Below are 27842 nucleotides of genomic sequence, written 5' to 3'. Positions count from 1 at the left end.
AGGAGCTCCCGTCGGGCCTTGGAGCCGAGCCCTGCCCGCCCGTCCCCGAGTCCCCGCGCTGCCGTGCGCCAGCCGTGCGTGTGCTCCACGGAAAGGAGAAGGAGGATCAGGTCACGGCTGGGTTGATTAAAAGGTTACTTGAAACGTGTTAGGCTGTTTAAGCTTTCCCCCATCCCCGTGGTTTAGCCATACCTCCTCAAAACTTCCGCTTTTTGCGCTGTGTTGTAGCATATATACCAGCAAGTGCCGCCTTTGTTTCGTGCACAGTCATTTGTGAGCCTCCAGGTCTGAAGGTATGGCTGAAAAGTGTATTTGCTAATGTTAACGTTTGCCTATGATCTTCTGTTACGGAAATTGTCAACATATTTGCTGTCCTTTGAGTTACATATTGTTAGTTTTTGTAAAAGTTGTAATTTTAAGGTAGGCAGAAGAAAGCCGTCATTCTAATGTAGGTAGAAGTATGGATAATGTCAGAAGAAGCACTTTGTTTTTCTGGCAAGGCTAGAATTAAATATTCCCCACTTGCTGAAGTAGCTGGCACAGTTAGTAAATTACTAAAGCATCTTGCGTTTAACATCAAGTGTTCTTTGATGTGAAAGTATAAAAGGATACTGGATTATGTGTGCCCTGAGAGGTAACATTCCTAATCTCCTTACCATGTTTTCAGAGATATTGTCCAAATGCTTACATAAGGACATCGTGCTCTATCCAACGCCTGGGCCGTCTGCTATATAACTTCTTTCTTCTTTTTTTTTTTTCTTTCTTTTTTTTTCTTTTTTAACTGCCGAAGCCAAAGTGTCGGGTGGTCTATGGATGGATAAGGAGTGAAAGCAGGAAACAGTTGTCACAACTCACCTGTCAGAATCAATTTACTAGGTAGGTAACAGTCCTGTGTACTGAGTGGGCTCCATACTGGGAGAAGTTTTATTTAGTGGTAAAAGCACTTTTGCAAATGTTCAGCCCTTTTATGTTTACATCGTGCTTCTCAGCCTAGAAGATGCTGGTGCAGTTTAATGCTGCCATACATATGCAGTTTTGAAGGCAGCCATATGTGCTGAGCAGGGTGATACACGAAAGCTTTGCAGCCTTTTGGTTGTGGGGCATATTTCATACCTGAGAAGTTGATGCAGACTTAGGGGAAGGGGAGGGGGACAAGTGTCATTGGCTTTCTGTGTCAGGGCAGATCAAACCAAACGCCATTCTCTAACCTGAAAAAGATTTACATGTATTTATTGTTTACTAAATCCAAAGCACAGCAGAGATGATGAAACAAAACTAATAATGGCAGATGTCCCCAGTGTTGGAGAAGAAACATAGAAAGGAATTAAAAGCCCTTAAAATTAATTGGAAATACTACTGCAGTGCAGTAGATTCTCATTTTATTATTAACAAAATGCTTAATTGTGGGTTGCTAAGAGGGCTGTTTTTGAAGAAAAATGTAGAGATGCTGAAGTGAATCACATTTTATTTATCCCTCCAAGTTTAAATGCTGGAGCTGGTGTTTAGGAAATAAGTATTTTGCTTATAAGGAATTTGTGTGATCTAGATATGTTTGCACTGATGGTTGCAATCAGTAAAAAATTTCAGTAAGGGATGGGAGAATGGTGTTTGTCATCTCTCAAGATTTGGAATGGTTTTTTTTTGCTTATAGCTCTATTCAAGCAAATCATTAGGTTACATCAATTTCAGAATGCATTTAATTAACTTTATTTTAAATTTTAGTCTTTTGGACTCAGTTGTTTGGAAGGTAAAATCCATTTGCAAATTATGGCTCATCGATTTTCAAAGGAAGAATTAGATCAGCAGTTTGAAGAGTTTCTGAAAGAGGTATGTTTGAGACCAAGGTCACATCCCTATTCTCTCTTTAAAAATGGGGAAAATTTAATATGGAAGAATATGAAATGTAAGATTCAGCTGTGCTTTTATCACATAATTAATGTAGCTGTCTTATGTATGGGTCTTTGCAAGGTCATAGTTGCTAAGCTTAATTCATACTATTTTGCTGTATTGAAATCAAGAGAACAGTTTTGTAAATAAATAAATATTTTGTCATTGCTAGGTTGTATCTTCAGAAAGAGCCCTTGGTTCTTGATTTTTGTTTCAATTTTATTGTTGCTGCTACTTAGTACCAGAAGCTTCAAATTGATGTATAATTGAAAATTAGGAAAAAAAACCTCTGCCTGTATATAAACACAAGCTACATTTTTAAAATTTCTTATTTTTCTGTGCAATGCTTACTTTCACTGAATTATGTTTTAAAATTCTTGTATAAAATGAAGCATGCTGTAGTGATTAGAAAATTTGAATTAGATTCCTTTAGTTCCTCGTGGTGCTTCATGATTTTGAGTACTGGCAAAATCATGCAAGTCAGTGGGTTCTGACTTAAGCTCAGAATTATCAGACACAATCTAAATGCCCCAACTAGGTATGTTTTTTTCACTGAAAATAGACCTGTAATTTCAGAACTTGCCCTCTGGTCTATCAGACACACAGTGTGGTGACCCTAAAACATAAATACTGCCTACATAAGGACTTCACTGCATTTTAATTCTGTATATGAGCATAGCTAGTGATGGCAGATAATATTTCTGGAGTCTCTGTTATACATAGTGTATGCTTGAAATTTTTTTGATGTAGAGACTGTTACAATTTAATGGCTTGTGAAAAGTAATTTAATTTGATGATGTAATAAGCACTTTGAATTCACTGAAATTATTAATGTTAGTAAAATTAGAAAAATAGTCTTTGCATTTCCTTCAAAAGTTCTTAACTTACTGTTGTTACAAAGGGAGTTGCTCTGGGGAAGAGAGAGGAGTTTTATTCTTTTATTTGTTATGCACAACTGTCAAAACTCTGCATGTGATTCCTTCTAGTATTTTATTCCTCATTTGACATACTCTTCTTCCTTCTCAGCTATTGCCCACATTGAGAGTGCTCGTTAAAAAAAAATTGAAATACCTGTATTGAATTATTCTAAGTGGCATTTGGAGTGTCCCAGAGAATGCAACTTTAACAATTCATGTCTTAATTGTTTTTTATCATTTCAATCCAAAACTGTTTTCAAACTGCTAATCCAGTTATTAAAAATATGCAGTGTTTTTTGCCAGCTGGATACAGACCCAAATAACAATGACATTATCTACTCTCTGTTACTTTTACACGTGTCTTCTGCTATGTCCTTCTTCTTGCTTTTGTTTTTTATAGAAAGTGTGTGGCCTTTTAATATTAGAAAGATGAGAAACTGGTGTGCTCCATTGCTTGAAATCTCTCTGTAAGTGATGGTTGAGAGTGTAACAGCAGGTGGGGAATAGTAAAAACAGTTTCACAGTAGTTTGGGGAAGACTTAATATTGTTTAAGCAAGTTTTTCAAAGAGAAAATGGAGCAGGATTTTTCCCTTTTAAATAACTTAATGAATCTGTGTTTGGGGTGAGGGTGTGTATATATGTTTGTGATTAAAACACATGAAGTTAAAAGAGAGACTGTATATACAGCTGATGATGCAGGTCTAATATGAGGATTAAACTAAGTCTTTTAGCATATACACTGAACTTTAAAAGCTATCAGTGGATTTTCTAGACTATTATCATTATACAGAGGGAAACACAGTTGTGTAATAACAGTGACTGCATGTAGGATAAATCCTTTAATGATTCCCTCTGCCTGGTTATGCTTATTCCCAGCCTCTTGCCAAGACAACCCGTTGTTATCTATAATTCTTCCCATAATCCTTCCTCCTCCACTGTCTGTATTCCTGTGGTCCATCCACTCCTCACCATCAGTATCTTGTTTTGGTGTGCTTCACCTGTTGTCACTTGAATTTCCCTTAAGCATCGTCTGTCATACTGTTTTAGCTTCAGGTTTTCAGAGTGTTTGCTGTGTTGGCTCTGAAGTTCTCTTGGGACATGCAGCGTGAGGAAGTCTTTCTAACACACAGTACTTCAGTTAATTGAATTAATTGCCTTTTATTGATGACCCAAAGCAATGTTGTGGAAAAGCCATTGTCTGCTTCTAGTATTTTCAGTTGACTTTTGTTCTATTTGATATTCATGGATACTTGAGAAGGAGGACTTTCAAAAGGAAAGGCTGTATCATTTTTATTAGAATATCTGTAGAATAGTATCTGGAAGAAAAACACCACACATTAAGCCATGTTTGAGAAACATTTTAAGTTTTTATTAAAAGATTGAATGTATTAACATATTATTGTGCGATAAAAGCATGTTTTGGAGTAGACTTATTTAATTGAAAAATACTTGTTTCATTAATTAATTAGGACAACTGGTCATGAAAGTCTGAGTGTTTTAGATCAAATTCTGTATTACCTATCTTTTTTAAGTTACTTCACATGCAAAGGAGATGGTAAGCTGATGATGTGCCATATAGTTGTTCTAGTTCTTAAAACAGTCTCTTTTGGCTTTTATTTATGTTGAGATTAAACAACTGACACTTTTTGTGTGTTTGTGTGTGTCTGTGTTCCTGGAAGGCTGACAGGCTGTCTTATAGAGGAGGGGAAGGAAGAAATTGGTGCCACTTACTGGTGCTGAGAAGTCATTACGGGTCCAAAAAGCTGGATTGATTGATTTACCTTTTTTTCAAAGGAAGGAAATAAAATCTGGAAGTTTTGCTGTTGAGACAACTGACGTGTTGGGAAAAACGCACCAGAATTTTTGTGTCGGCATTTCTTTCCCAGCTGCTGCAGCCTTACTGTCTGCGGTTGACAAGATGGCTGGACATAGAAAGTTTCCAGAACTTGAGCAGAACCTGTGGGAGTTGCAGGTTATTTGGTTACAATGCACTAAGGAGTATGAGTGTCATTGAAGTTCTGTTTGCAGAGCAGAGGATACTATCAGTTGTAAAAGAAACAGCAAGTGATAACAGAGCTTGCATCAAGCACCTGTCAGTGCTTCCAGCTAGCGGGAGGCAGTCTGATGTTTGGGGACAATGGCACTAGTACTTGTGTTGTGACTAGTGTGAGGAAGTTGTTATTTATGGGGTACTTTTTAGGAATCTAAACCTAAAAGATGGTTAAACCTAAAGAATCACTTAAAGAGCCAACTTAAGGAAATTGCAATACATCTTGTTGTCTAGCAGTTTCATAATTTATTAAAATTGTGTTTTATTAAAGTGCAAGGCTCTTTTATTAAAGTGCAAGTGCAAAGCACCTCTTTCTTTCTGAGACATATGACAGGCATTTAGTTTTCTCAAGTGAAACTGTAAACTCTAAAGATGTTCTTGATCAGAGATATTATTAGGAATACTTTATTACAATTATTTTTGCTTAAATTACAGTTTTATGTGATTGGCATTTGATTTTTAAATGTTCTTGTTAAGCCTAGAGAAGCTGAAGCATTAGTCATATAGTAAAGGTAGGCTTTTATGGCAGTGTTTTTAATGAAATAGGAGGCAGTGGATTGCAGAGGCTTGTTTTAATAAAACATCCCCTTGTGTTTTACATGTTAAGTATCCACAATCCTGTTTCCTGTAATATTCGGTTTATACTATCACCTTTTCTTATTTATGACTATTACAAAAGTGAAGTTTTTGAAATTTTCCCATGTGATGCATTTCATATGGGAATTCTTTCTTTTGTACCATTTGCTAACTCTGTGCACTGTGTTCTTTAAGACACTTTAGGACAGTTGGCTTTAACAGATGTAGCTAAAAATTTAGATAAAAAGTATTGGTTTCCCCTTAACCTCAGTTTGCTTCATGAAGAATACGTAGCACATAAGGTTGCAGTGCACTATTTTAATGAATATTTTCTTGTTCAGTGTGTGGATAGCTAATTGTGGCTCTGAGCCTGCTGTAGGCCACAAAGAGCTTTTTTAAAGGAAAAGAGCAGAGGTTCGTTGTCTTTTCCTTCCTGTTACTTTTCAGTAACTTAAATTCATATGGTGTCCGTACTCATAGACTTTTTTTCCATTTATTTAAGCCATCAGTCAAAATCAGCATGGATGACTAACACATATGGAAGTTTAATACACAGTTGGGTAGGAATGGCTCTGGCATATCTATTATATTCAATGAATACGAAATGTACAATTAGTTCTGAACTTTGATTTGCTGACAGCTAGAGTGTTGCTAATACACATTTATTTTTCGAGTATTAATAATAATGTTCACATACAAAGCAAGGACAAGGCAAAATTGTTTCTGCTCTACTTTATTATCTTCAGGAAGGTAGTCAGAGTTTTGGTTCTTATGTGTTGTAACAAATGGAACAAGATCTGATTACGCTGTTTATTGGAACATACATTCTCTGAAGTAGTCAACTTTTCATATATCCAAATGGGATTATTAAAATATGCACTATTATGCCACATGAATATAGTTATTGTTTCCTAATCAATTTTGTCATGCATATACAAAAAGACAAACAGTGGGGAATTATGAGAGGCATCTGGACTCAGAAGTCCAGAACTGAGTGGCTGAAACAATGTAAAAATGTAAAAGCTCTCTTTAATCTTGTATGCAACTGATTCAGTCTCTTTCAGATGATTCGCTTGGAAATTCAAAGAAAAAGTCCAGCATTCTTGAGAGATTGGGACAGCCCAGGAAAAAAGAGAAGAAGAAAAAGGATTCAGTGCCATGGTGGTTATCTGAGGAAGATTCGGATGATGGTGGTAAATTTACAGTTTTACAATGTTTTGGCCACAGGGGGTCAGACTAGTTCTTTCTCATAATGTCTGTTAGGCCTGGTTTCAGATCAAGCTGATGCCACTCAAGTGTTTTAGAATGCTACAGTGCAGGTTTGTAAAGCATAGAAGTCAAATAGAATTGTATATTTTTAAATGGTTCATGTTCAAGCTGTATGCAAGCTTTCTGCTGGTTTTTTCTGTAGCTTTTCATTTAATAAAACTTGTAAAGAATAAGCACGTTATAAATAGTAAAATAATTAGAAAATATAACTTAGGAATTCTGCGGAAATATTGGTATGTGTGTTTTGTAGTTAGCCTGTTCTTTATACTGACTTTTCGTAGCTTTCTGTTTTCGAAACTGTAGTGGAAAAAGACTGATTTATATAAACTTATGCTAACTGCAACATTTGTAATAGGTTGGGAAAGCACAGAAAACCCTTTCAACACCAGCTGAATCCAAGGTGTATGTCTTCAGTATTCTCATCATTTTCCTTGCCAAGAACCATGGCTTAAGGCTAAATGGGCTGTGATGACATGATTGCTGGTTCAATATTGACACGGTCACATACTTCTGGAAGAAAATATATTATTGTTTGCAAGCTTTCCACCTCTATTTTTTTAATTTCTACATTGTCTTCTTGTTGCGTAGTAAAGCCTATGAGTAGGGAGTTTCCACAGGCTGATTGCCTCTCCTTCTTGTAGTAACTGGTGGTTTCTTAATTGTCATGATTTGTATTAATTGCAAGTGGACCTTAACAGAAAGTTACAAAAATCAGTTTTTCATCTGACAGAGTTAAAATACTGCTGGTAGTCTCAGATTTTAAGACTAACTGTATCCTGTCAGTGTTGTCTTAGTGGGGAGTCAAATCCTAGTCAGCAGTTGTGTCATTTTAGGCTTAACCCTAATAGGTGGTAGGTGGACTTCTTATCTGTCTTTGGCCTTTTAAAATGTTGCTGTAAAACTCAGATGGATATGAGAAAGTTCTTATCAGGTAGTTGTGAGATACGATGATTTCCTTAGAGCTTTTCAAATAATGTAAGGACAGAGTGCTCTTGCTGGGAAATGGGAGAATTAAGAGGTTAGCATGACCTTGTTTATCTAGATACTATCAAAGAAAATTTTCTGGTGACTTTAGAAGTTCAGCATGTTTTCATGGTTTTTCTGAGATGCTTGAGGCAACCCAACTTTGATACTTCTCATGGTACAAAACACACTGGAATAGGTTCTTAAAGGGCAGGGTGATTACAAGTTTTAGAGAACAGTGCTTGTATGGATTAAGTAAAATTCAAAACAGTATCACAAGAAGCAATGTGATTGTATCAAGATGTTCCATCCAAATGATTTCTACCACTGTTATTTTTAAGATTAAGAATGTCTTACCTGCTATGCAGGTTAACTAGAGGTAAAGCTATTAGAACTGAAACAAACCTGATCTACAATTTACTGATGTATGAAATATCTGGTAAACTTTTTCAAGTTTCTCTTAAAAAAAACCTTCTTATTTAATAGAAAAACATTCAGAAGGTGAGCCTACCCAGTTTTGCCAGTATGGAATCAATTTACATGCAAAAGAAGTTAGCCTGTCCATACTGTTGATGAGAGGCTGGATTTCTTTTTTTTTTGGAGGGAGTTGAAGGTAATCTGTGTGCAATGCATTTTGGCTCCAAGATCTAACATCTTGGCAGTTGGACATAAAAAACCTGAGAATATAGTAGTGTACGCCAACTGTGCCAGATCTGTGCACAGAATTCTTCCCTGAACACCATTTTTGCCAGGCAGATTAGCTGTATTTCATTTACTTCTCTGTCACCACTCCGTGTAGAATACCACGCTCATGGAGCATATGCAGAAAGCCATCTCCTACCTAGTACTTTAATATTGCCTTTAATTCCTGCTAGAGGGCTTTCCATTTTCTGTCTTGGCAAGAAGGGGGTAAGTCTGTGGCATGAAGTGGTTGTGTCATCCCATGAGGAAAGAGCTGTATTTGTCACACTGGACACTCGCAAATGGTAGCAGTTGCAGAATGCGTACCATGATGAATGCCTTTCTGCAAGATAGGGTCTAGTTTTAGGACAATTAACCTAGAGTCATAAAAGAGCCATTTGCAGAGGCCAACTTGGCCCCCTTTGGGATAAACTGAGTCTTCCTCTGCAGTTTTATGTGGCTGTAATTTTAGTTTGTGTAGATGTACTTGTGTTGTAAAATGACAGGTCAGGTGACTGTAAGGAATTCAGTGTGGGTAGACTTCCAGAACTGCTCGTATTTTCTTCTGTGTATCTGTCTTGCATGCTTCCAAGTACTTTGTCAAATACCATTTTGCCATGTCTAATGTTCTCAGCATGTGTATGTTGTGTGGTGTGTTGCTCAGACCTCTTAAAAGTGGATGATGGCACAGCAGCATTGCAATGTAAGTTACTGCACTGGATGTCTGAGAAGATGATGATTTAGACTTGCGGTTCTTTGTAAGGTTATATGTAGATGTCCCCTAAATAGCAAAATAATTTCCTATGGGAGAAAATAATAATATTGCTGTGATGCTAAAAAACATGAAAATAAGCTGAATTTAATTTCTGGATAGTGTAATGTCAGCATGCTTCAAAATTTTGTGGAGATCCTTGTGTGTCCTTCTGGGCTTGAACCTTCATGTTGGTTGCAGATAGGACATAACCAATATACTCTCAGCTAATAGCAATAGTATTTTTTAAGTTGTTTTATCATCATGAATCATATAAATGCATAAATCTTACTTTCACTCACAGTGTGGCACTGCATTCATTACAAATACATGCTCCATATGTATAAGTTTATGTCTTTGGGTGTGACTGCATAGAGATAATGTTATCTGAAGAAAACCTGGATAATTAGCTTGTGTAATACACCAAGCTGATATGTTGCTTCCCGTTTGAGGTTTTGATTTTGAGTTACTTTGTTACCTATATCATGCTTTCTTGAAAGAGAAGAAGATTAATATGGGCTCTACACCTTTTTATTGTCTTGTTCTTTTTTTTTTCCCAAGGCTTGTTACAGAAGTGCCAGGAAATAAGTAGAGAGTTAAACTAATAGCCTGTTTTTACTTGGTTTTGTAGATTAATGGTAACAGTGTAGACTACTTCTGTTTGTTTGGCTGAGAAGTATAAAGGACATTTTAAAGTAACTCCACTAGTTATTCTAGGCATGTTTAAACTATTTGTTCTTCAGCTTTAAACTGAAATGTGCAAATTATGATTCAAGACACTGTCTTCCATATTGGACAGGTTAGAGACCTGAGTAATGTCCTTTCTACTTGCTTTTGTCGTTTAAATGATAAAAAGAAATTGGATACTAAGAATTCCTGTCCTATCTTGCTTGCCTGTCTGTTCCTGCTGTTTGTCTTTTCAAGATTTTCAAATAAAATTTGTTAAAGTGAGAAAAGAGAAGAAACTGACAGAAAGCCATGCAGAAGCAGTGGAAAATACTGAACAAAAGAGTCCCAGTTCAGATTCCCAGTCTGGTATTTGATTAAATATGTTTTGATGTATTTATTCAGTATCAGTCTTGTGTTACTAGTGTGTTTGCTGTAGAAAATCCTTAGCAAATTGTCCATTAGACCAAGCTGCCACATACTTCTTTTGTCATTTTCAGAAGAAACTAGTAACTGTGTAAACTTTTGCTGAATTGTCTTAGCATCATATATAACTACGTATAATGATGTAGTAGGACAGACAGTATTGAATGTCAGCCTGGGGAAAGGGGGGAATAACTTCAAAAGTCTGAACAAAAAGCTCTCACCTGTTGTAAGTACCTGTTTAGTAAATAGAAAGTCTCTTGCACTTCCTGCATCTCATACTCAAGAAATATTAATATTCATTGTTCTACTTGTTTAATTTCAAAGACAGCAGTCAGATAAGCATTTTATTTATTTTCTGTTGATGTGTTCTTTTCTCTTTATTGATCACTGTGCTGCTTTATGCATGCTGCCCCTGGAATGGAAGCAGCAGTTGGTACAAATGAAAAACTTAAATTTTTTAATCTGCAGTATTATTTTAGTCAGTGTAACTTTAGATTCAGCCTTTTATGTGAAGTCACTTTTTATATTATAAAGAAAAAGAAAAGAAATTCCAGGAAATAAGTAGGAATCATAAGCATTGATCCATTAAATACTTCTGTGTGAAAGACAGTAGCAATTAATTTGTACTAAACGTGGCATTGGTGTTAAATTCAAGCAGATTGGTAATATTTTGGAGAACCATGACAATGAAATACTTGGCACTTGGTCTTTGGATCATGTTGGTGATCTAGTATGTAGCCTATAGAACATCTCCCTGTGTTAGCTTTCTAGAGTGTATATGGAGCTCTGTTTTCATAAGCCTCATTTGCATATATGGCTATAAAGCATCTTGGTCTGGGAGAGAAACACTAAAAATTAATTTATTTCTCAAATTAGGATTAGTGTTTGAAATATGAGCACTAGCAGGACCTTGGTAGTTATTTCAGATTACTGTTTTAAAATGGATCAGGTGTTTGCGTTATTTACAATGGACGGTATACTGTCAACACTTCTGGTTTCCCAGTTAATGTGGGAGAATATAGATCTAGAGAAGTAGTGCCTTGCTAGTGAACTTACACATCAGTTGAGAGAATTTAGGACCTATGCATTGTATCAGAATAGATTTAATACCATTTCTCTCCTTGCTGCACCAGCTTCTTGTAGTTATCTTGGATGTTCCAGTTGTGTTAACTTCTGGTCACATATCCCTATACTCCTGTTCTAAATAGCAGAAGTATTTTGCTTGGTGTCCTAGACTACTCTCTCTTGTGTCAAGGTAAACTGAAAAGACCCATAACTAAGAGTTTTGTCTGAATGACTTAATTTTGAAGCCTCTTCAATGTGACAATTTAAACATGGAAAAACCTAACACAGGCCATCTGGCTAGCCTAAGGTGTATAAAGGCTGTGGTGTGGCTGTCATTTAGGAGTCCAGAGGAGGCCACCAAGATGGTGGAGCACCTCTTGTATAAGGAAAGGATGCGAGAATTGGGTTTGTTAAGCCTAGAAAAGAGAAGACTTCAGGGTGACCAAACTGTGGCCTTGCAGTACATGAAGGGAGCCTGCAAGAAAGATGGAGAGAGACTTTTTACAAGAGCATGTAGTGACAGGATAAGGGGGAATGGTATCAAACTAAAAAGAGAGTAGGTTTAGATTAGGTATTAGGAGGAAGTTCTTTGCTGTGAGGGTGGTGAGGCACTGAACAGGTTGCTCAGAGATCTTGTGGATGCCCCATCCCTAGAAGTGTTCGAGGCCGGGTTGGATGGGGCTCTGAGCAGCCTGGTGTAGTGAAAGGTGTCCCTGCCCATGGCAGGGGCATTGGAACTGGATGATCTTTAAGATCCCTTCCAACCCAAACTGTTCTATGATTCTTTGATCATTACAGCACAGTTTTCAGCATAGGTGCTATTATCTAAAACTTAATTTTGCTAATGTGAATGGAAGGCATTTGTTGTATTTGCTGCTGAGCAAGTCCTCACAAGGGTTTGAGCAAACAAATGCTGTTCTTATACCTGACAGTGGTAAAGACAGTAGTAATTTATACTTATGTACCTACATTTTTCCACTTTCTTTGAACCAGTCTGGATGCTTTCTTTCAAACCTCATAGTAAATGTTTTACTGTTGAGATAGTTTTACTAGTTTTCTTTGTTTTCAGGTCATTTATTGAGGTCTTAGAACAGTGTATTTGAATGCAAAGTATACATGGATCGAGAAGGAATTTATCCTTTTTAAAAATAAAAAAAAAAGATGGAGAAGAGTAGTTATATTTTCAGAAGTTATAAGTATTAACTTTAGTTTTTATTTATAGGTAGAAAATTAGAGGTAATTCAATGTACAAGAAATTGAACTGTATTACTTTTTCAGAAGTGTCACTTTGAAGTCTCACATCTCATTCTTCTCTTTATTCCCTGTCCATTATGTATTAAAATTTATAAATGTTTATGTACACTTAGGAGTAGTTCCCTCTAAATCTTACAGTGCATCTCACAGCAAGGCTTTGTCTAAATCCAAAATGTTGGAAAAATTTCATAAGGACAAGAAAGACTCTTACTTAAACAAAGAAGAAGGAACCCTCGCTTCTGACAGTCCAGACAATTCTGAGGGTAACAAATTTACTGTATTTTATATGATACTAAAAAGGTAAAATGACTCAATCTTGACAGTCTTGGTCAGATTAGAAGAAGGAAGTTACTTTTTGAAATAGATGTTTTGTCATTATCGGTTTGAGTCCTTTGTATTTATGTTTTTAAATGTTTATCTACAAGTGTGGTAGTTAGAAATATTCTTCAAAGTGAAACTCAGATTCTTATTTTAATTAATTTCAAGTGGCTGGGCTTTAAAAAGAAGTACTGTATATTATTAGCCTTACAAAATGTTGCATGTAAACCTACACATAACAACATCTTTGGCATTCAAGATAACTATTTAAGAAGCTTTTACAAGAAGTAACCAATACCCACCCTCCAAAAACAAATGACTCGTGCTAGCCTCACAGAAATCAGTGGGACTGTTCAAACAGCCAAAAACATGATGAAAAGACTGTTAAATCCATATGAGTTGATATTTTTTCCAAGTTTGATAGGTTTCTCAGAGTTCAGATTGTGTAGGGCAAGAGAAAGCAAATATTCTTGCCTTCACTAGCTATGGTGAGTGTGTCTGGGGGTTGTGAGTGGCTAAATTGCAAAGTTTAATGGCTGCAGAAACAGTATTTGATTTTCACATTATTATGGAAGGTGCTTTTTTAAAAAAACTCTGATTTCACTCAAACCCTGAATGGCAAAATATTATTAGACAGCTTACATAAATCTTGTGAAGCCTTCAAGATCAATGTACATCTGCTGAGAAATTTCACTGGATATGAGATTATTTAAATGAAAAAAAACCACAGGAAAGTGTTTTTCTTTAAAATTTTGTTCTATTAAGCACTCTAATTGGTTTTTTTATTGATGTATAATCCCTTCTTCTTTCTTGCAACTCTCTACATAGGAGGTCAATTGCAGTTAGCATTTGATTCTGCTAATACATTCTCATTCAAAAATAGGGTGTTGGAGGTCTGGTGAGATTATTAAAGCTCTGCAAAAAGCTTGTGACCCAGCTGCAAGCAGACTCCTATTTGCTGTCTTGATAACTAGAATAGAGTGCCATCTGAGTAAATTACTTTAAATTACTGCATTTGGCTATCTGAGAAATGGGCTATTTGTAGTTTTTTACTTCTGTTCAGCACTTTGAGCTTTCCATTTTCTACTTTTCAATGTAGCAATATGTATTTATTGAGGCATTAACTTTCTGTACATGCGGAGCTTGACCTTTAGACAACGCCTCTGACATTTAGTTGTTGTGTGCAAGGCAAGTCAGTCAGAGCTCTGTATTGAGGACAGAGCTGAGATTAGATACAGGAATGTGTATTTCCAAGATATGGAATCTTATGCACTTAGCATCCCAACAAAACATGCAAGGGGACTTTGTCATTAAAATCAAGAAAATAAACCTATTCTACTTTTTAATAGGGAGGCTCTTACAATCAGAATGAATGTGCTGAGGGCTGCCCAGTCGGGAGGGAAAAGGTGTTGAGACTCCTATTTTCCCACCCTCCCTCACCATAAGTACATTTTCAGTACTAAAGGGAAAGGATTCTCCATTGTCATGATGTAGGCAAATGTGGCATTTTTTAAATGGGACTTCCATGGGCCTGTGTAGAGAACAGAAGAGCCCAGAGCCGAAGCACTTGGTCAGCACATGGAAGACTGATTTAATGTTATTGATGTATGGATCTCCTCCAGTCTCCTGCAGCAGGAAATGAGCTGTTGTCAGTGTCTTCACCCCTCCTGGTGTGTTCAGTACAAGGACACAGCTACAGTCCAAACATCATGTGGCCAGGCAGAACAAAAAATTCTGAGTGCTACCAGCTGACAATTCATGTTGGAAAAGACAGTTTCTGTTCCCTTCTGTGAGAACTGTTAAATAATTTCATACATCATTTGATAAAATGCATAAGCAGCTTTTCTACTATCCCTTCTCCAGCAAGAACTTACTCAGAATCTAAGTATAAACGTGTGTGTTTTGCAGACAGACAGAAGGGAGTTTTTGAACTAGGAATGTCCTGCAATATCTGGCTTTTAGTCTTCCATAAGGAAGTAGATAAGGCAGCGTTCTGCCTGAGAGCCAGCATAAAGTTTTTAAGGTGATGTTGAACCCTCACAACAGTGAAATTACAATAAGGAGAGCAACTGCAAGTTGTAATTGCATAAATATATAGAATGGGAGAACTGAGTGTTTATCAGTGACTTTTAAGAAACTTTGATTACTATTTTTTTCCTTAAACCCTTTAAGCAACAAATGAAGTGTAGCTGCTAAGCCAATGGCTCAGCAAGTTTAAAAAATCTGTGGTGATCTGAGGTAGTAGATCAAACAAAATAAACTGACTTTTATGTCAATTTCGGTGTAGGGTCTGTGTGTGTGTGATCATCTTTCCTGAGTAATATGACGGTACCTCAATTTTTGCAGTTGTTACATTTAACTCATGCTGAGCTTTAGGTATGTGTGCAAATACGAAGGATAGGAAGATAATGTTTATAGTAGCTTAATTAATTAAACAAGATTTATACATAGAATCAGTGGAAATTAGGTGAATGCGACTCGTGAGACTGCTTATCTTTGCAATTGCAATGTGAGATTAAAATTGGTGGTTCTGGAAGGAGACTAGAAGACTGATATGTCATACAAATAGCATTTAGATGGTAGTCAAGTATATCACAACTTTTTCCCTAGGAATGCTTGCAGCCAGTGGAAGCTTTGTCAAGATACAGAACACTTCACAGCCTGTGGGAGAAAGTCATGAAAATATGGATGTTGGAAAGATGCAGCTTCAGAAAAGTAATGGAGATGCTGTCTCTTTGAGTAGAGACAGCCTGGAAACAAATGGTGAGAACTGAGAGCCCAACCATTTCATGAAGTTAGCTAGATCTAAGTAAATTACTATTAAAAGCAGTTTACCTTAATTAATTTCAAGATGGGATTCTTCACTTCTGTCAGCTGCACCTTGTGAACTGAAGGCTCCTAGTACTAGTTTGTGATGATTTGATGCCATTAATATTTTATGAGTATGTCTGTAGTGGTTAAGTGTTGTGGCTATTCTGTGTAGACATACAGCACAGGCACAGTTTATTCTCTTTTTTGAAATTTAGATTCAGTTTTAGCTTCTGGGCCTAATCAAAGTATTGTGGGAGTTGGATTGGATACCTTGGAAGAACAAGAAGAAAAAGAGATCTTCTTTGCCAAGCTTGAACGAGAAGCTTCCTCTACTATTGATTATTCAAGATTAAATAAAGAGCTGGATTCCAATGATTCTGTCATACTTGCACCATTTGTACGGTAATTTAGAGGGAAGAAAAGTTGTGGGCTGGATCAGTGGGCACACGTGGCTTGGGTATGGCCACTGAGATTTTGTTGGATGATATCCTGTATATTATTCAGTCAGTTTTTTGTTGGTTTATTGTGGTTTGGCTTTTTTTCTTCAAGACAAGGACAGAAATGAGCTTAATAAATTAAAGTGGGAGCATGACTTACTGATGAGTGGATGTAGCTCCACAGTCTTGTGCATAACTCAACAGGAACAAGTCAATTTAACATTCATAATTGTAAGGTGTAACTAAATGAAGAGGTAACAACTGATAATAACAAGGAAATAGATCAGGAAAGATTCTGTGTCCCTTTAGATGTGGTACTACCAATGAATCTAGACAAAAGATACTTAATAGACATGGGCAACCCATTTATAATCAGTTTTGTGAAAATAAGTTCAAACATCTGTGAGAGAAATGGATGAAGGGGAAGTTCAGGCTGCTGTTGCTGAAAATGCTGAGTTCAAAGGCAACTTCTGATATGAAAACAGTTGGAGGGGCAGAATTCTGGAGAGCTTTACGTAAGGACAGAACTTTAATTTTATGGAAAAAGGGGAAGAAAGGAGAGGCGGGTGGTTTTTAAATTTATTTTGTTACTCCAGAATGACAGGGTCAGAACAGGAGGCAAACCTTAATGATAAAAATATTTTTGAGAAGTTAGCGTAGATGTTGAAGAGAATGCAGAAAGGGAGTGATTTTAAGAGTTAGATTGCGAATTTTAGCTGGGAAATACTTTATTTTAATAATTGCTGACACTTTTCCACTTTCCTTACCTTTGATTTGGTTTGTTGGACAAATTCAGGTTCATTCTTTTATTACTAATTGTAAGAAGTGTCAGAGTGTAGAGTTCCAAGAAAAAAAGTCTATTTATTTGCTGTCCAAATAAAGAGTAGAATTTTCATTTTATTTCTCAGAAATGAAAATACTGAAAAAGAGGAAGAAGGATCTGCACGTGAAGAGAAATCTGGTAATACAGTCTTTTCTCTCACCTGTAGTTCTTACATCAGCCTTTTAGGCTGTCTTTGCATTATGACTGTGCAGCTGTTACTCAGAGGGGTTTAGGGGTTTACTTTTGTTTCTGTGCTTTTTTTTTAAAAGTGGATTTTTAATCTATTGTGAACCAAAAGACAAAAAGAAAAGGAAAAAAAGTAGTAAAAACCCTCTATCAATCATAACTGAAAAAAAGACTCTGATGTTGAAATTTGATTTGATGTTTGATTTATTTTGGTGTCTTAACTGTCATCTGTATTTTTGTGCCATCTTCTCATGCCTGAGTTTCATCTCTGTAATCTGCAGTATTACTCTTACCTGATTTCCCCCCCAAATTTCCATGCTACATTTCTTGTTTATTTGTCTTTCACTTGTCATGTCTCTTTACTTCATGCTTTATTGCTGGCGTATAATAGAGTGTATTCCTGTAACTTAACAGATTGTATTTTCAAATTTATATATTTAGCTGAACTTTCGAGAGGTCCTGTTGTCGGGCTTGAATTTCCCTAGCATAAAGAGGATATATTTGTAAACCATAAACACAGAAAGAACACATTATGAACCAGTGTTTTTCAAGGCTTCCAGGTTTAAGTGTTACAGATAATGCAGACACTGGAGGCGGTAACCACAGGAGCTAAGTGGGAGAGATACAGCAAAAGAGAACTGAAACTTGTGGAAGGATCTAGGTAACTGAAGGAAAAGCCTTTGGCTTGCTTGTGTCGTTCATTCTCTAACACGCTTGTATTTAAATAATGCTTACTCTTGAGAGTGGCTTTTGGCCCACCAAAGCAGGTCATAAGAAGCCAAATTACAGATTCTGAGCCTCAAAACCGCTGAAGTTGTCAAAGTGGATGTACAGAGTACTTTATCTACTGGGTAGGAATTGCATCATTTCACCCTAAGTGAGAGAAAGTAATTGAGTAGAAGGGGTCAATTCAAGTACAACTTGAGGAGACAAAGCATATCTGATCACAAGGCAAGCTTTCTTTGAATTTAGAGATATTATGTGTGACTTTCACTGTAGCTTTAGTACCACACTCAGTTTTGGAAACTTTCTGTTGCCTTTTGAAAGGAGTAATACTAGCAATAGCTGTTCTTAGACGAGGCATTGGGGAAAAGGAAATAGCTGTCTCTTACTGCTTTATCTTCCTTGAGTGTTCATTCTATTTGATGTTTATTTTACTCTTTTAGGTAGCTACAGTGAAGATTTTGAAGAAGAAACAGATACTAATCCCGCCCTTAAAACCGAGGGAGATCAGGTGAATCAAAACATCATATCAGAAGTTGATTTAAGTCCTCAAGAACAGGTATAGCTTGCCAAATGTTTCTATTAGTTGCAGGAATTTTAAAAACTGTACAGTGTGTAACTGTAAATATAGTAAACCTTTGTATGATAGGTACTGTCTGAAAGAACATAGTGGCCCTCAGACTACATCTTTCTGTTAAGGATATGCACTTTCCTGTGATAGATCATAGAAAGGGTTAAGTGCTTCACAGGGTTTCCTGTTTACTCCTCTTTTAAGTTACAAAATGTCAACGGAAGTGCACAAATAATGAGCTTAAGTGGAGACAGCCTCAGAACTGCGTAGTGTTTAATCTCTCAGAGCTATTGAGGTACAAGTGACACAGACTGGTGGAAGTAATTCTGTACAGAGAAACCCTTTGGACAGAGGACCCAAAAATCTTCACTGTATGAGCTTTGGGGGCACTGCTGTCCACTAGCTTAGTCAGGTCTTTTGATGTGTAGCACATGTGGTTGGAGCACATAGGTGCATCCCTGGAGCACGTATTCAGATTTGGGGTTTTTTCTGAAGTCTATAGAGGACCATGTATTCATTTTCACTAAGTAAACTTATTTGGGTTTTAGTTCTTTTTAAATAAATTTATTAGAGTGGTATTTCTAATAAATGTTTGAAAAGAAAAGTTAGAATGGAACTGTCATAATGTGCTTACTGCTACTTAATTTTCTTTTCTCAAATTACAATAAAAGAAATCAGGAAGGTGCAAAAATGCTTCTTTATGCAGAGGAACTTTTAATTCCTGTTCACTTGTCAGAGGGTTTGTAGAGTACATAATGTTGAGAACTTTTGGCATCATAAGGAGGGTTTTAGAGAAGTGCATATTCTTGGAGAATGAATAACTGCTTAGTTCTAAGTTCTGAAAACTGTTTTTAGGTATTGGACCAACTTCTAAAGTTTGTCCAGTTTTTTCTCCCCTGATATTCAATAAGTAATTCTCTCTCTCTTTCTCTCTCTCTCTTTCTCTCTCTCTTTCTTGTTAGGAAGAAGCAAACACCGGGATGCTGGCTAAAGGTAAAATATAAGCTTTGATCAGTGGAAGAAGACTAAATGTAACTTTTTGAAACTTGCTTACCTGCTTTTTAGTATTTTGATATTTTTCACCTGATTTTATTGTGTTCTCCTGAAAATATGCTGGATCAAAATAGTTAAAAATAATCTACATATTAGCAATTCAAGGTCATAGATGTATTTTTGTATTTATTACACCTACTCAGAACTCAGATTTGTAATCAGAGTTCATCAGTTTACCATTAATGGCATTAAAATAATCTGTATAGTACTTTTTGTATGCTTAAGACATCAAGATAAGCTCTGGTATACTTCTAATTCCAGTGTGACAAAGTATAAATAAGAGAATTGTTTTGTTTAACATTTATCTTCTTAGTTGTCTTACTTGATTCACAAGATTCTACTGCAGAACTTCAGAAGGCCGTTGAAACATCGGGTGTAGCTCCAGGCGAACATGATCAGCCTGAAGAAGTCAGTGCAGTTGAAATGAATGAAGCAGGTAAGGGGTGCTTTAAAAAAAGAGAAAAAAAAACCAAAAAAAACCCACCACACAAGAAAACTTAAAATCTTACTGTATTAGAATAGGTGACTCCGATGTCTTCATTCGTTCTTAGATTATTGGGGAACATGAAGCCCTCGGCTTTTACCAACAGATTTCGAAAGCAGAAGGAAATATTTCAGGAAAAAGTAATATTTCTACTAAGAAGACACTTTTGTCTACTTGGTTACTGTAAAGTAGCTTTTGATGTTGCAATTTCATATTTAAATACCATCTCCTGTGGTTATTCCTCGTGTCTAAAATTCTTCTTTGACAACACTGAGCTCAATTATTAAATACATTCTCTTATCAAATAGGCTAGTTATAACTGTGATGGCACCTGTTAAAATAGTCATACAATATATGCTATTAATTTTAGTACTGTTAAAATATTGAGCTGGGGAGGATTGAGGAGAGGAATGCAAACTGTAGGTGAGACAATTTAGTAGACACTAATTAACTTGGCACCTGTTTATAGGAAAAACAAGGTTTTTGATTATTTTTTTAATGTAACTGAAGTCACTGTTTTCCCCATGTAGTAGACCAAGATAGTAACTGAAACACAGGCTCCAGTGGGATGTTTCCCAAACCAGAAAATCCAGTAGTGTCTCTTACAAGCCTGCTTTTTTCCCAGGTACTTCCTATGGACAAACCACCAGTGACATGGAAGCGCTACACCAGGCATATCATCACATTGATCAGTCTTTGGGGGACACTGACAAGCAGAAACTGCACAGTTCTGCAGTGGCAGTCTCAGAAGTCTTAGGGCAAAGCATTTCACAGAATAATGACATCTATGCAAAAAACATGTCAACTGTTGATTCAGGTAAAGAGCTCAAAGGAAGGCATATATTGTACAAGCTTGTAAAATGAGTGAGCTAGTAATATCCGTAATACGCCATTTATGACACATTTTTAAATGTTGTCCTTGTAACAGATACTTTTTCTAGATTGTTTTTTAATTTATTGTATATTTATTTCTCATTATTTAGATTTACCTACTGTGGAAGAATTGATGAAAACAATTAAAGGACATTTATGTAATATCAGAAATTTTGATGTGGACTCTGAAAGGTATTTATTTCAAGATGCATTTTAAGAATTGTAGTAACTTAAAGCTACTATTTGTGAAAAACACCTTACTAAATAACTCATCAATTCTGAAAATTTGTTATATCCTGCACTGGCATTATGACATTTGCAGTGAACTGTTAAATGAATTATACAATGTTAATAGGTTTAGACCAGGGATTCCCATACTTACTTTGGGTAATAAGCAGCAATGTTTGTCAGATCATTTGGAGGGGTGTTCCTCCACAGCTAGGATCTCTACCTTCCCAGTTTTCTCCTCTTTCCCCTTCTCCATACATGGATTTCAGCCCACATCCTATCCTGGCTCTCCAGCCTCCATAATCTTAAGTTCAAATCCTTTTAAGATCAAAGCCTACTGTTGTGATTCTTACTAACCTGTGCTCCATACCTCCTCCTTGTTTGCTGCAACTGTTCTGTCTAGAGCAGACAGCACAGGCCTTGGAACTGTCAGAAATACAGGTTATGCTTAGCAGATGAGTTTTGGGAGCTTATCATATAGCTGCACCCAGCAGAAACTACCACTAATTTTTTATTAGTGTTAATTGCAGGCTTACAGGTGTTTATCTTGTAGCCAATTTTGGTACCTCCACAAAAACAGTCGCTACTGGTAAGCAGCTCTTGTTCCACAGCGTGGGAGAGAATCTGTGTGACTAAATCTGCAAGATGGGTCTTAAAAGAGGCTTAATAGCTCTTTGAAATTCAGGCAGTCTTTACAGCTGATACCTAAAGAAAAAATGCCCTGCTTTTTCCAGAGTGATAGAAAAGCAAAGGGCAAGTGTTTTATTATGTATGGTTTCTTTTTTCTTGTAGTCCTGTGAAACTGGTAGGCAGCACAGAAAATGACCTCATTAGCCACTCGCCCTTTGAAGACCCCGAGAGTAATACAGTTTGGGAGAAAAACTCAGTTGAAAAGTTTACCAGAGAAGAAAGCATCTTTCTACAGACAAGTGTGAATGATGATAACTTTCAGAGGATCACTGAGAAAGAAATTCAGACCAGTGAAGTACAGCCTGATATACTAAGAGAAAAAATAGGACAAGACTCTCTGCTTTCACAAGGAAGCAAAACTAAAAGAGTAAGTATTACCAACCAAATTTTTGTTACATGGAAATAATTTTTAAAGGTATATCTTTTTAGACTGCCTGTCACTTGATTATGCTCTGATGTTTAGAAATTGAGAGACTGTTGTTCTTTTTCTTGAAATTCTCATGTTGCCATTGCTACTGTTAGAGGTCACCAAATCCAGTGGACATTGGGGCCAGTGAGATTCTTCTTGTCCCAGCCCAACCTATGCAAGGCTGCTGGAGTCTCCAGCTCAAGATAGTGATGTCTCTGAGCATGTGAGGATTGGAGGGACACATATGAACACACAACAGGCTAAGAACAGGGAACATTTTTACAGAGAGAACAGTTAGAAATACAGTTCAGTAAGAATATAGGAGAGACTGTAATGGTCAGTGTCCAGCTGAGTCAGACAAGTGTGCTGACCAGCAACCTGGTCACGTCACCAGCTTTTTAAATCTGATTTTTCCTTCTCTTTCCCAGACTTGTTTCTTTACCTATTTTTTGTTTTTGTTCTTTCCCAAAAGATCCTGTAAATTTTGCACATTCTTACAATCATCTCAAATATTCCAGAACAAGATTTATGTAATCCCAAATCTTCTCCCTGGATCCCTAAATTCTTTTCTCCTTGCATCCCCTAAGTTAGCTTCACACTCCTTTTCATACTCTCTTGTGTATGCAAGGCATTATAGGGACAGAGGTTTGGCTGATTTATCCTGGTGAATTTACCACCTGGGCAAACAGGCTAAACTTTTTCGTTTACTGGTTTTGGGAATTGTGTGCTTTGTTTTTTGATGATCAAGTGTAGCAAGGTTCCTCTGCCTGCCACTGTTCCTTTCTTCATGGCTGGTTTTCTACATTCACTGTGTTCATTAGCCTTTAGTCATGACCGACCTGATTTGGTAAGCAGAAGATCCTGTAATGTACAGTACAATTAAAATAAAAATACAATTTCGCAGATCAAGTACAGAACCAGTACAAAATACTTGCCCTATGTAGTTCTGAAGTAGTACAATTCTGCAAATTTACTTCCTACTAATTTGGTTAAAAATAATGCTTGCCATCACCCTGAGTCTTACAGTTGTGTAGTTTTGGTAACTGGTTCTGTGTTTTTCACTGGTAAAGTTACCTTCAGTTTACAGCAGAGCCTAAAACTTGTTTTAAACAAATGTGTTCTGTCACAGGCTCTTCGGTTTTGTTCCTTGAAGAATGAAAGATCAGAATCAATGACAAACAAACCAGTGTCATACAAGAATATCAGAAGTCCAGCACCCTTACATAAAAAGAAACCTTCACATGGTACTCATGGACTGGTTAGAAGTTCTGGCTATGGGAAACCCAGTTTACTTTCAAAGCAGTCTTTTCCAGTTAGTGAAAAGAGAACATCAAAAGAAACTTTCAAAAAGACCTGTCTGAAAGCCAAAAGTCCTGCAGGTAGAGCAAAATCTAAAGGTAATTCTAAGTTTTAAGAGTTTTAATTCTGAGTTTTAAGAGCCAGAGAGATTTGCTCCTTATGCTTCACATTTAAAAAAACCCAAATATCGTAGAGAAATCTAAACTCAAATGCAGTTAAGTACTGATTTTTTTCTGTATTATCATGAAATTGCTGTGAGAGACTTTTATATGTATCTTTGTAGTCGTGTTTCATTTCCACTCACATATACCACCACTATGTTTGAGACTTACCTATTCTTCACCAGTAGGACCAAAAGAATAGAAAAAGCTGGTGTTCAAAAATAAATATCTACCAGTTGACTTTTCATTACAGTAAATGCAAAGACACACTAACATGCTGACACACTAACTGCTATGTTTGAGGCTGAATTTCTTTTTCAGCTGCTTCTTTTGATCTTTGCTTTCCTGGAGTACAAAAAAAGTACTAAAAAGAAAGTCCTATTTTCTGTTCATGTCTGGAAAGAAATGTCTATGGAAAGAAGAATACCAATATAGTCCTGTGAAAACTGAGTTGCAAGTAAAGGACTGAACCTTTTTATTTTGGGGTGAAGCCTGAAGAGTTTCATGACATAATTCAGCTTAGTGTCTTTGCAAACAACATTTGCTGCTATCCCTGAGGCAGGCTTTAGTGCACTTCTAGCATGCAGTGCTTTTAAAAACCCTGCAGGTAGTGTCAGGAAAAGCAGTTTAGGATTATGTTACCTGCCTTAGGGAGATGCTTCAGTGGCAGCTGTTGAACTGAAGGGACCTCAGTTCATTGTTGTGTCTCTGCCTGTGGAAGAAAAGCTTGTACAGCCTGGTGAAGGTGGTAAAGTGAATGAGAAGTACTGAGAAAATGGCCACTGGCCTCATGCAAACTTGCTCTTCCCTCTAGCTATAACCATTCACCATAGCAATTTTAGGTGATTTCAGAAGTTAATCTCACACAGCCACATTCTGCAGAGGCCTCTATAGCTGGGAGGAGAATAGTCTTGAATCAAAGAATTCCCTAGTCATCACTGCTAAGGGAGCACCTTTCTGAGGGGTGTATGACTCTAAAAAGGCATGAAATTTGGAAAAGAATCATTGTCTGGTGGGGTTTTTTTTCAGGTGTAACGTTCCTAAGCAGGAGCAGTCAAAATGGCAATTATAGTTGCTATCTGTATTTCAGAAGACTGAGATGTGAACAGCTCCATGTATGTTAGTGACTCTAGGGGGAAGTTTCCTGCCTTTTTATTCCAGTCAAGTTATTTGATGCAACAAATAAATGTTGCATTTCTTTCTATGATGTTTGCACTCCAAAGTCCACTTTGAAAATTGCTGTTTCTTATCTTCCCCATAGCTTGCAATATGTTGTGTTTCTGTATACTTAGATAACTGGCAACTTCTCAAGCAGAGGAGTGAGGTTAACCTTGTTTCATGGAGGATTTATTATCCAGCTACTTGTTTCATTTGTTCTCTTGGGTTTTGTTTTATCTTGTCATCAGTTCCTTACTGAAAAAAAAACCAAAACAAATCCTCCAGTTTTTCATTGTTCTCGAGTTTCTATATTTAATTCAAAATTCAGATTGTAGAATACTTTACATACCTACAGGTTGGATCACATGAATACGTTTTTTTCTTAAAAACATAAAATTCTGAATTTAATTTGTTCTATTTTACTTTCTGCCTAAATGAAGAAGCCTTATTTGCTACTAGGATAATAAGATCTGCAACAAATGAACCAACTTTGGAGGGGAGTATTAACAGAGTTTTGTCTGGCCAATCAGTTGTTAGTAATCTTCGACACCAGGCTGTGGATTACAACAGGCAATATCATGTGAGTAATAATCAGTGATGCTCCTAGTTATAGTATGTACAGCTTGGTTTGCAAGCCTATTTTGTCAGGTCTTTTAACAATTATCACAAGAATGGCAAATACTGAAATGTTGAACAAAGACTTCCCTTCGGTCAAACACTAGTTATTGCTTTTAAAATATGCAAGTACAATCATACTGCTTTTCAGTTGCTTGGATAATGCTGTTGCTTTGGTGGTTCTATGTAATTAAAGTTGCTTATTAAATTCTAAAAATTACTATTTTGTTGTAAAAGAAGGTTAAATTGAACTTCTACTTATAATATTCTGCTGTGAATGTTGAAACAGTACTACTGTTCAGGGATCTTTCCTATTTGCATTGCATTAAATATTTAAGAGTATCTTCTGACTTCTCCAAGATGACTGTATTTGCAGTACCATAATGGTTTTTCCTTCTCCCTTATCAGCTGCATAATAAAGCTATTCATTGAATACCTAAAGCATTGCTGCTTTTCTAAAAATAAGATGCTTAGCAATATAATAGCAATATAGTGGCTGTCATATATGATGTAGTTGTTTCTTGTTGGGCTTTTTTGGCTTGTTTTCCTCATATATATTTTGCAAATGAGAAGGTAGCTCATTAAAATAAATGCAGGATGTTTTGCTATTACAATGTTGGGTATTTGTGTTTTGGGTTGTTTTTTCAAGTGCCTTATATTGTTGCTGAGAGCCAGACAAACCAGTTAAATAAAACTGATGAGCAGAGTTCTGGTAAACAATCAGCTCAGTGTAATGTTTCCCTGAATTGTCTTCTCTAGGACTTACCATTTTCCCCTATCAAAAGTCGTGATAGGGAGCTATATTTGTTAAAACGAGTACAAGCAGCAGAGGAGGACCTGAACACAGCTCGGGATTTGATTCAGCAGCTGGCCAGCAAGCTTTCACAAGAAGAGAAGGAGATGGAGGCAAAGGTAGTAGAACTGAAAACGCAGCATGAAAAGGAGCTTTCTCGTCTGGGTCAGGAAAACTATGTTCTTCAGAGTAAGGTACTGTATCCTGTGCCTATAGAAGAGAAGAAACATTGTTTCTGAAAATTGAATTAGTGTTACTTTACATGAGTTGTTGAGCAGAAAATCCGAATTTACACGGACAGTGCAACTTTATACATGCATACCTGCTGTTACATTTATTGCCTGTAAGACATGATTTTTTTTTCCTAGAGATATGTTATCCTGAGTTCCCTTACTTTGCTATTTTGTGAGTGCTGCAGCTAGTTTTTTGCAAATATTTAAATCACTCTCACAGAGATTAACAGATACCATTTGTTACAGATAAGTACTTTATGTTGAGATACTGTTTATTGTTCTTGATGCATTTTTCAATGTTGTGTTTTGTCTGTATATCTATTCCCAGAGTTATTCCACGATACCCTCCTGTCTAGACACATAAGAACAGAAACTTACAGCTTTTCTCAAACATTTTGCTTTTTTTTGTTTCATAATGCTTCTGTAAAACTCCAATAAGACCCACTCATTGGTCTGCTCTCATACTCTAATTAAGAGATTGGACTGTAGTCTTGTAGAAAATTCCATATTGTTAACAAAACTTTCTTATTGCTTGTGTGCCTTTTTCTGAAAGCTAAGAAATATGGAAGAGATGGCCAAAGAAAAGAGGTGGACCTACCATGCAGCAACAGTTCCTGTAAGTGAGGAAAAACTGGCACAAATACAAAAAGAAATTGAAGATCAAGAGGTCATTATTCAAGGTTATCAACAGGTAACACCACGCAGCTGTGTGTTCTAGCCAGCTTCAGAAACAAAACTGTTTCATGCTTACTACTTTTTTGTTGAAAACAGGTACCTTGTTTTCTAAAAAGTGGATGAAATTTGGGTGTGAAGGGCAAACATAGTGCAGGTTTAAAAAGTATTTCACACGTGTCTGGTTTGGGCTAAGTTTTTCCACAATTCCATGTAACTGATCTAAACTGTAAAAATTGGTAACTTGTCAACAGTTGAGAACTGGGAAAATACTTTATGGTCAATGAAGTACCACAAACATTTTGCCCAGATGTAGTTGAAAATTAGTACTTTTAAGCAGCATTAGCAATCTGAAAAATTCTGGTTTTTAAAATGTTTTTCTCAAGATCTGAGCAGCAGATTTCAAGGTAACCTTATTAGCATGCCGGATTTTATTACTTAGTCAAGTGGAGAAATAGAGAGTTCATGCTTAATAATACTTCTGAACACTTGCAGCTGTAAAATCCAGTAGGTAGCTTAACCAGTGTCCAGCTGGTGCTCAGCATAATTTCTTGATATAAACACAATACCTTTCCAATATGGCTGTGAGCATCCCAAACAATGATGATTTTTGTCCCCAGGAATGGAGCCTGGGCAGGCTGGGCTCTGATCTATCAGCACCCACCCATGAACATGCTTTTAGATTGTAGTCGGGATAGCTTTGGGGAGGATCTGGCTTAGCTCCTTCCTGCAAAGTGAGCAGACACTTGGACGAGAATGTGGATAATGAAAGTAGATACCAATTTTAGAAGCTTAGTAA

At 36.6% G+C, this 27842-nt stretch overlaps 1 protein-coding gene across 9 annotated transcripts in view; it reads left to right on the top strand.

The window, feature by feature from the left end:
* The first annotated feature begins 6 nt into the window (after positions 1–6).
* CEP162 (centrosomal protein 162) overlaps positions 7–27842 on the top strand; it is a 44075-nt gene continuing 16239 nt past the window's right edge. For 2 of the 9 annotated variants that reach the window (XM_017742869.1, XM_017742877.1), the window contains exons 1-19: positions 7–293; positions 791–876; positions 1723–1827; positions 6486–6624; positions 10020–10130; positions 12620–12769; positions 15435–15587; positions 15851–16037; positions 16981–17033; positions 18248–18363; positions 19338–19368; positions 19742–19864; positions 20538–20729; positions 20896–20977; positions 21806–22070; positions 23242–23509; positions 25171–25310; positions 26105–26332; positions 26925–27062. In XM_017742869.1, the coding sequence (XP_017598358.1) occupies positions 1768–1827; positions 6486–6624; positions 10020–10130; positions 12620–12769; positions 15435–15587; positions 15851–16037; positions 16981–17033; positions 18248–18363; positions 19338–19368; positions 19742–19864; positions 20538–20729; positions 20896–20977; positions 21806–22070; positions 23242–23509; positions 25171–25310; positions 26105–26332; positions 26925–27062 (2436 nt within the window). In that variant the 5' untranslated portion in view covers positions 7–293; positions 791–876; positions 1723–1767. The remainder of the gene's footprint in view (positions 294–790; positions 877–1722; positions 1828–6485; positions 6625–10019; positions 10131–12619; positions 12770–15434; positions 15588–15850; positions 16038–16980; positions 17034–18247; positions 18364–19337; positions 19369–19741; positions 19865–20537; positions 20730–20895; positions 20978–21805; positions 22071–23241; positions 23510–25170; positions 25311–26104; positions 26333–26924; positions 27063–27842) is intronic. The other 7 variants (XM_017742870.1, XM_017742871.1, XM_017742873.1 and 4 more) reach the window with 7 other exon arrangements.

The sequence above is a fragment of the Corvus brachyrhynchos genome, unplaced genomic scaffold, assembly GCF_000691975.1.
Source record: "Corvus brachyrhynchos isolate BGI_N302 unplaced genomic scaffold, ASM69197v1 scaffold87, whole genome shotgun sequence".
NCBI classification, from domain to species: Eukaryota; Metazoa; Chordata; class Aves; order Passeriformes; family Corvidae; genus Corvus; species Corvus brachyrhynchos.
This window is presented reverse-complemented; position numbering and strand designations above follow the sequence as displayed.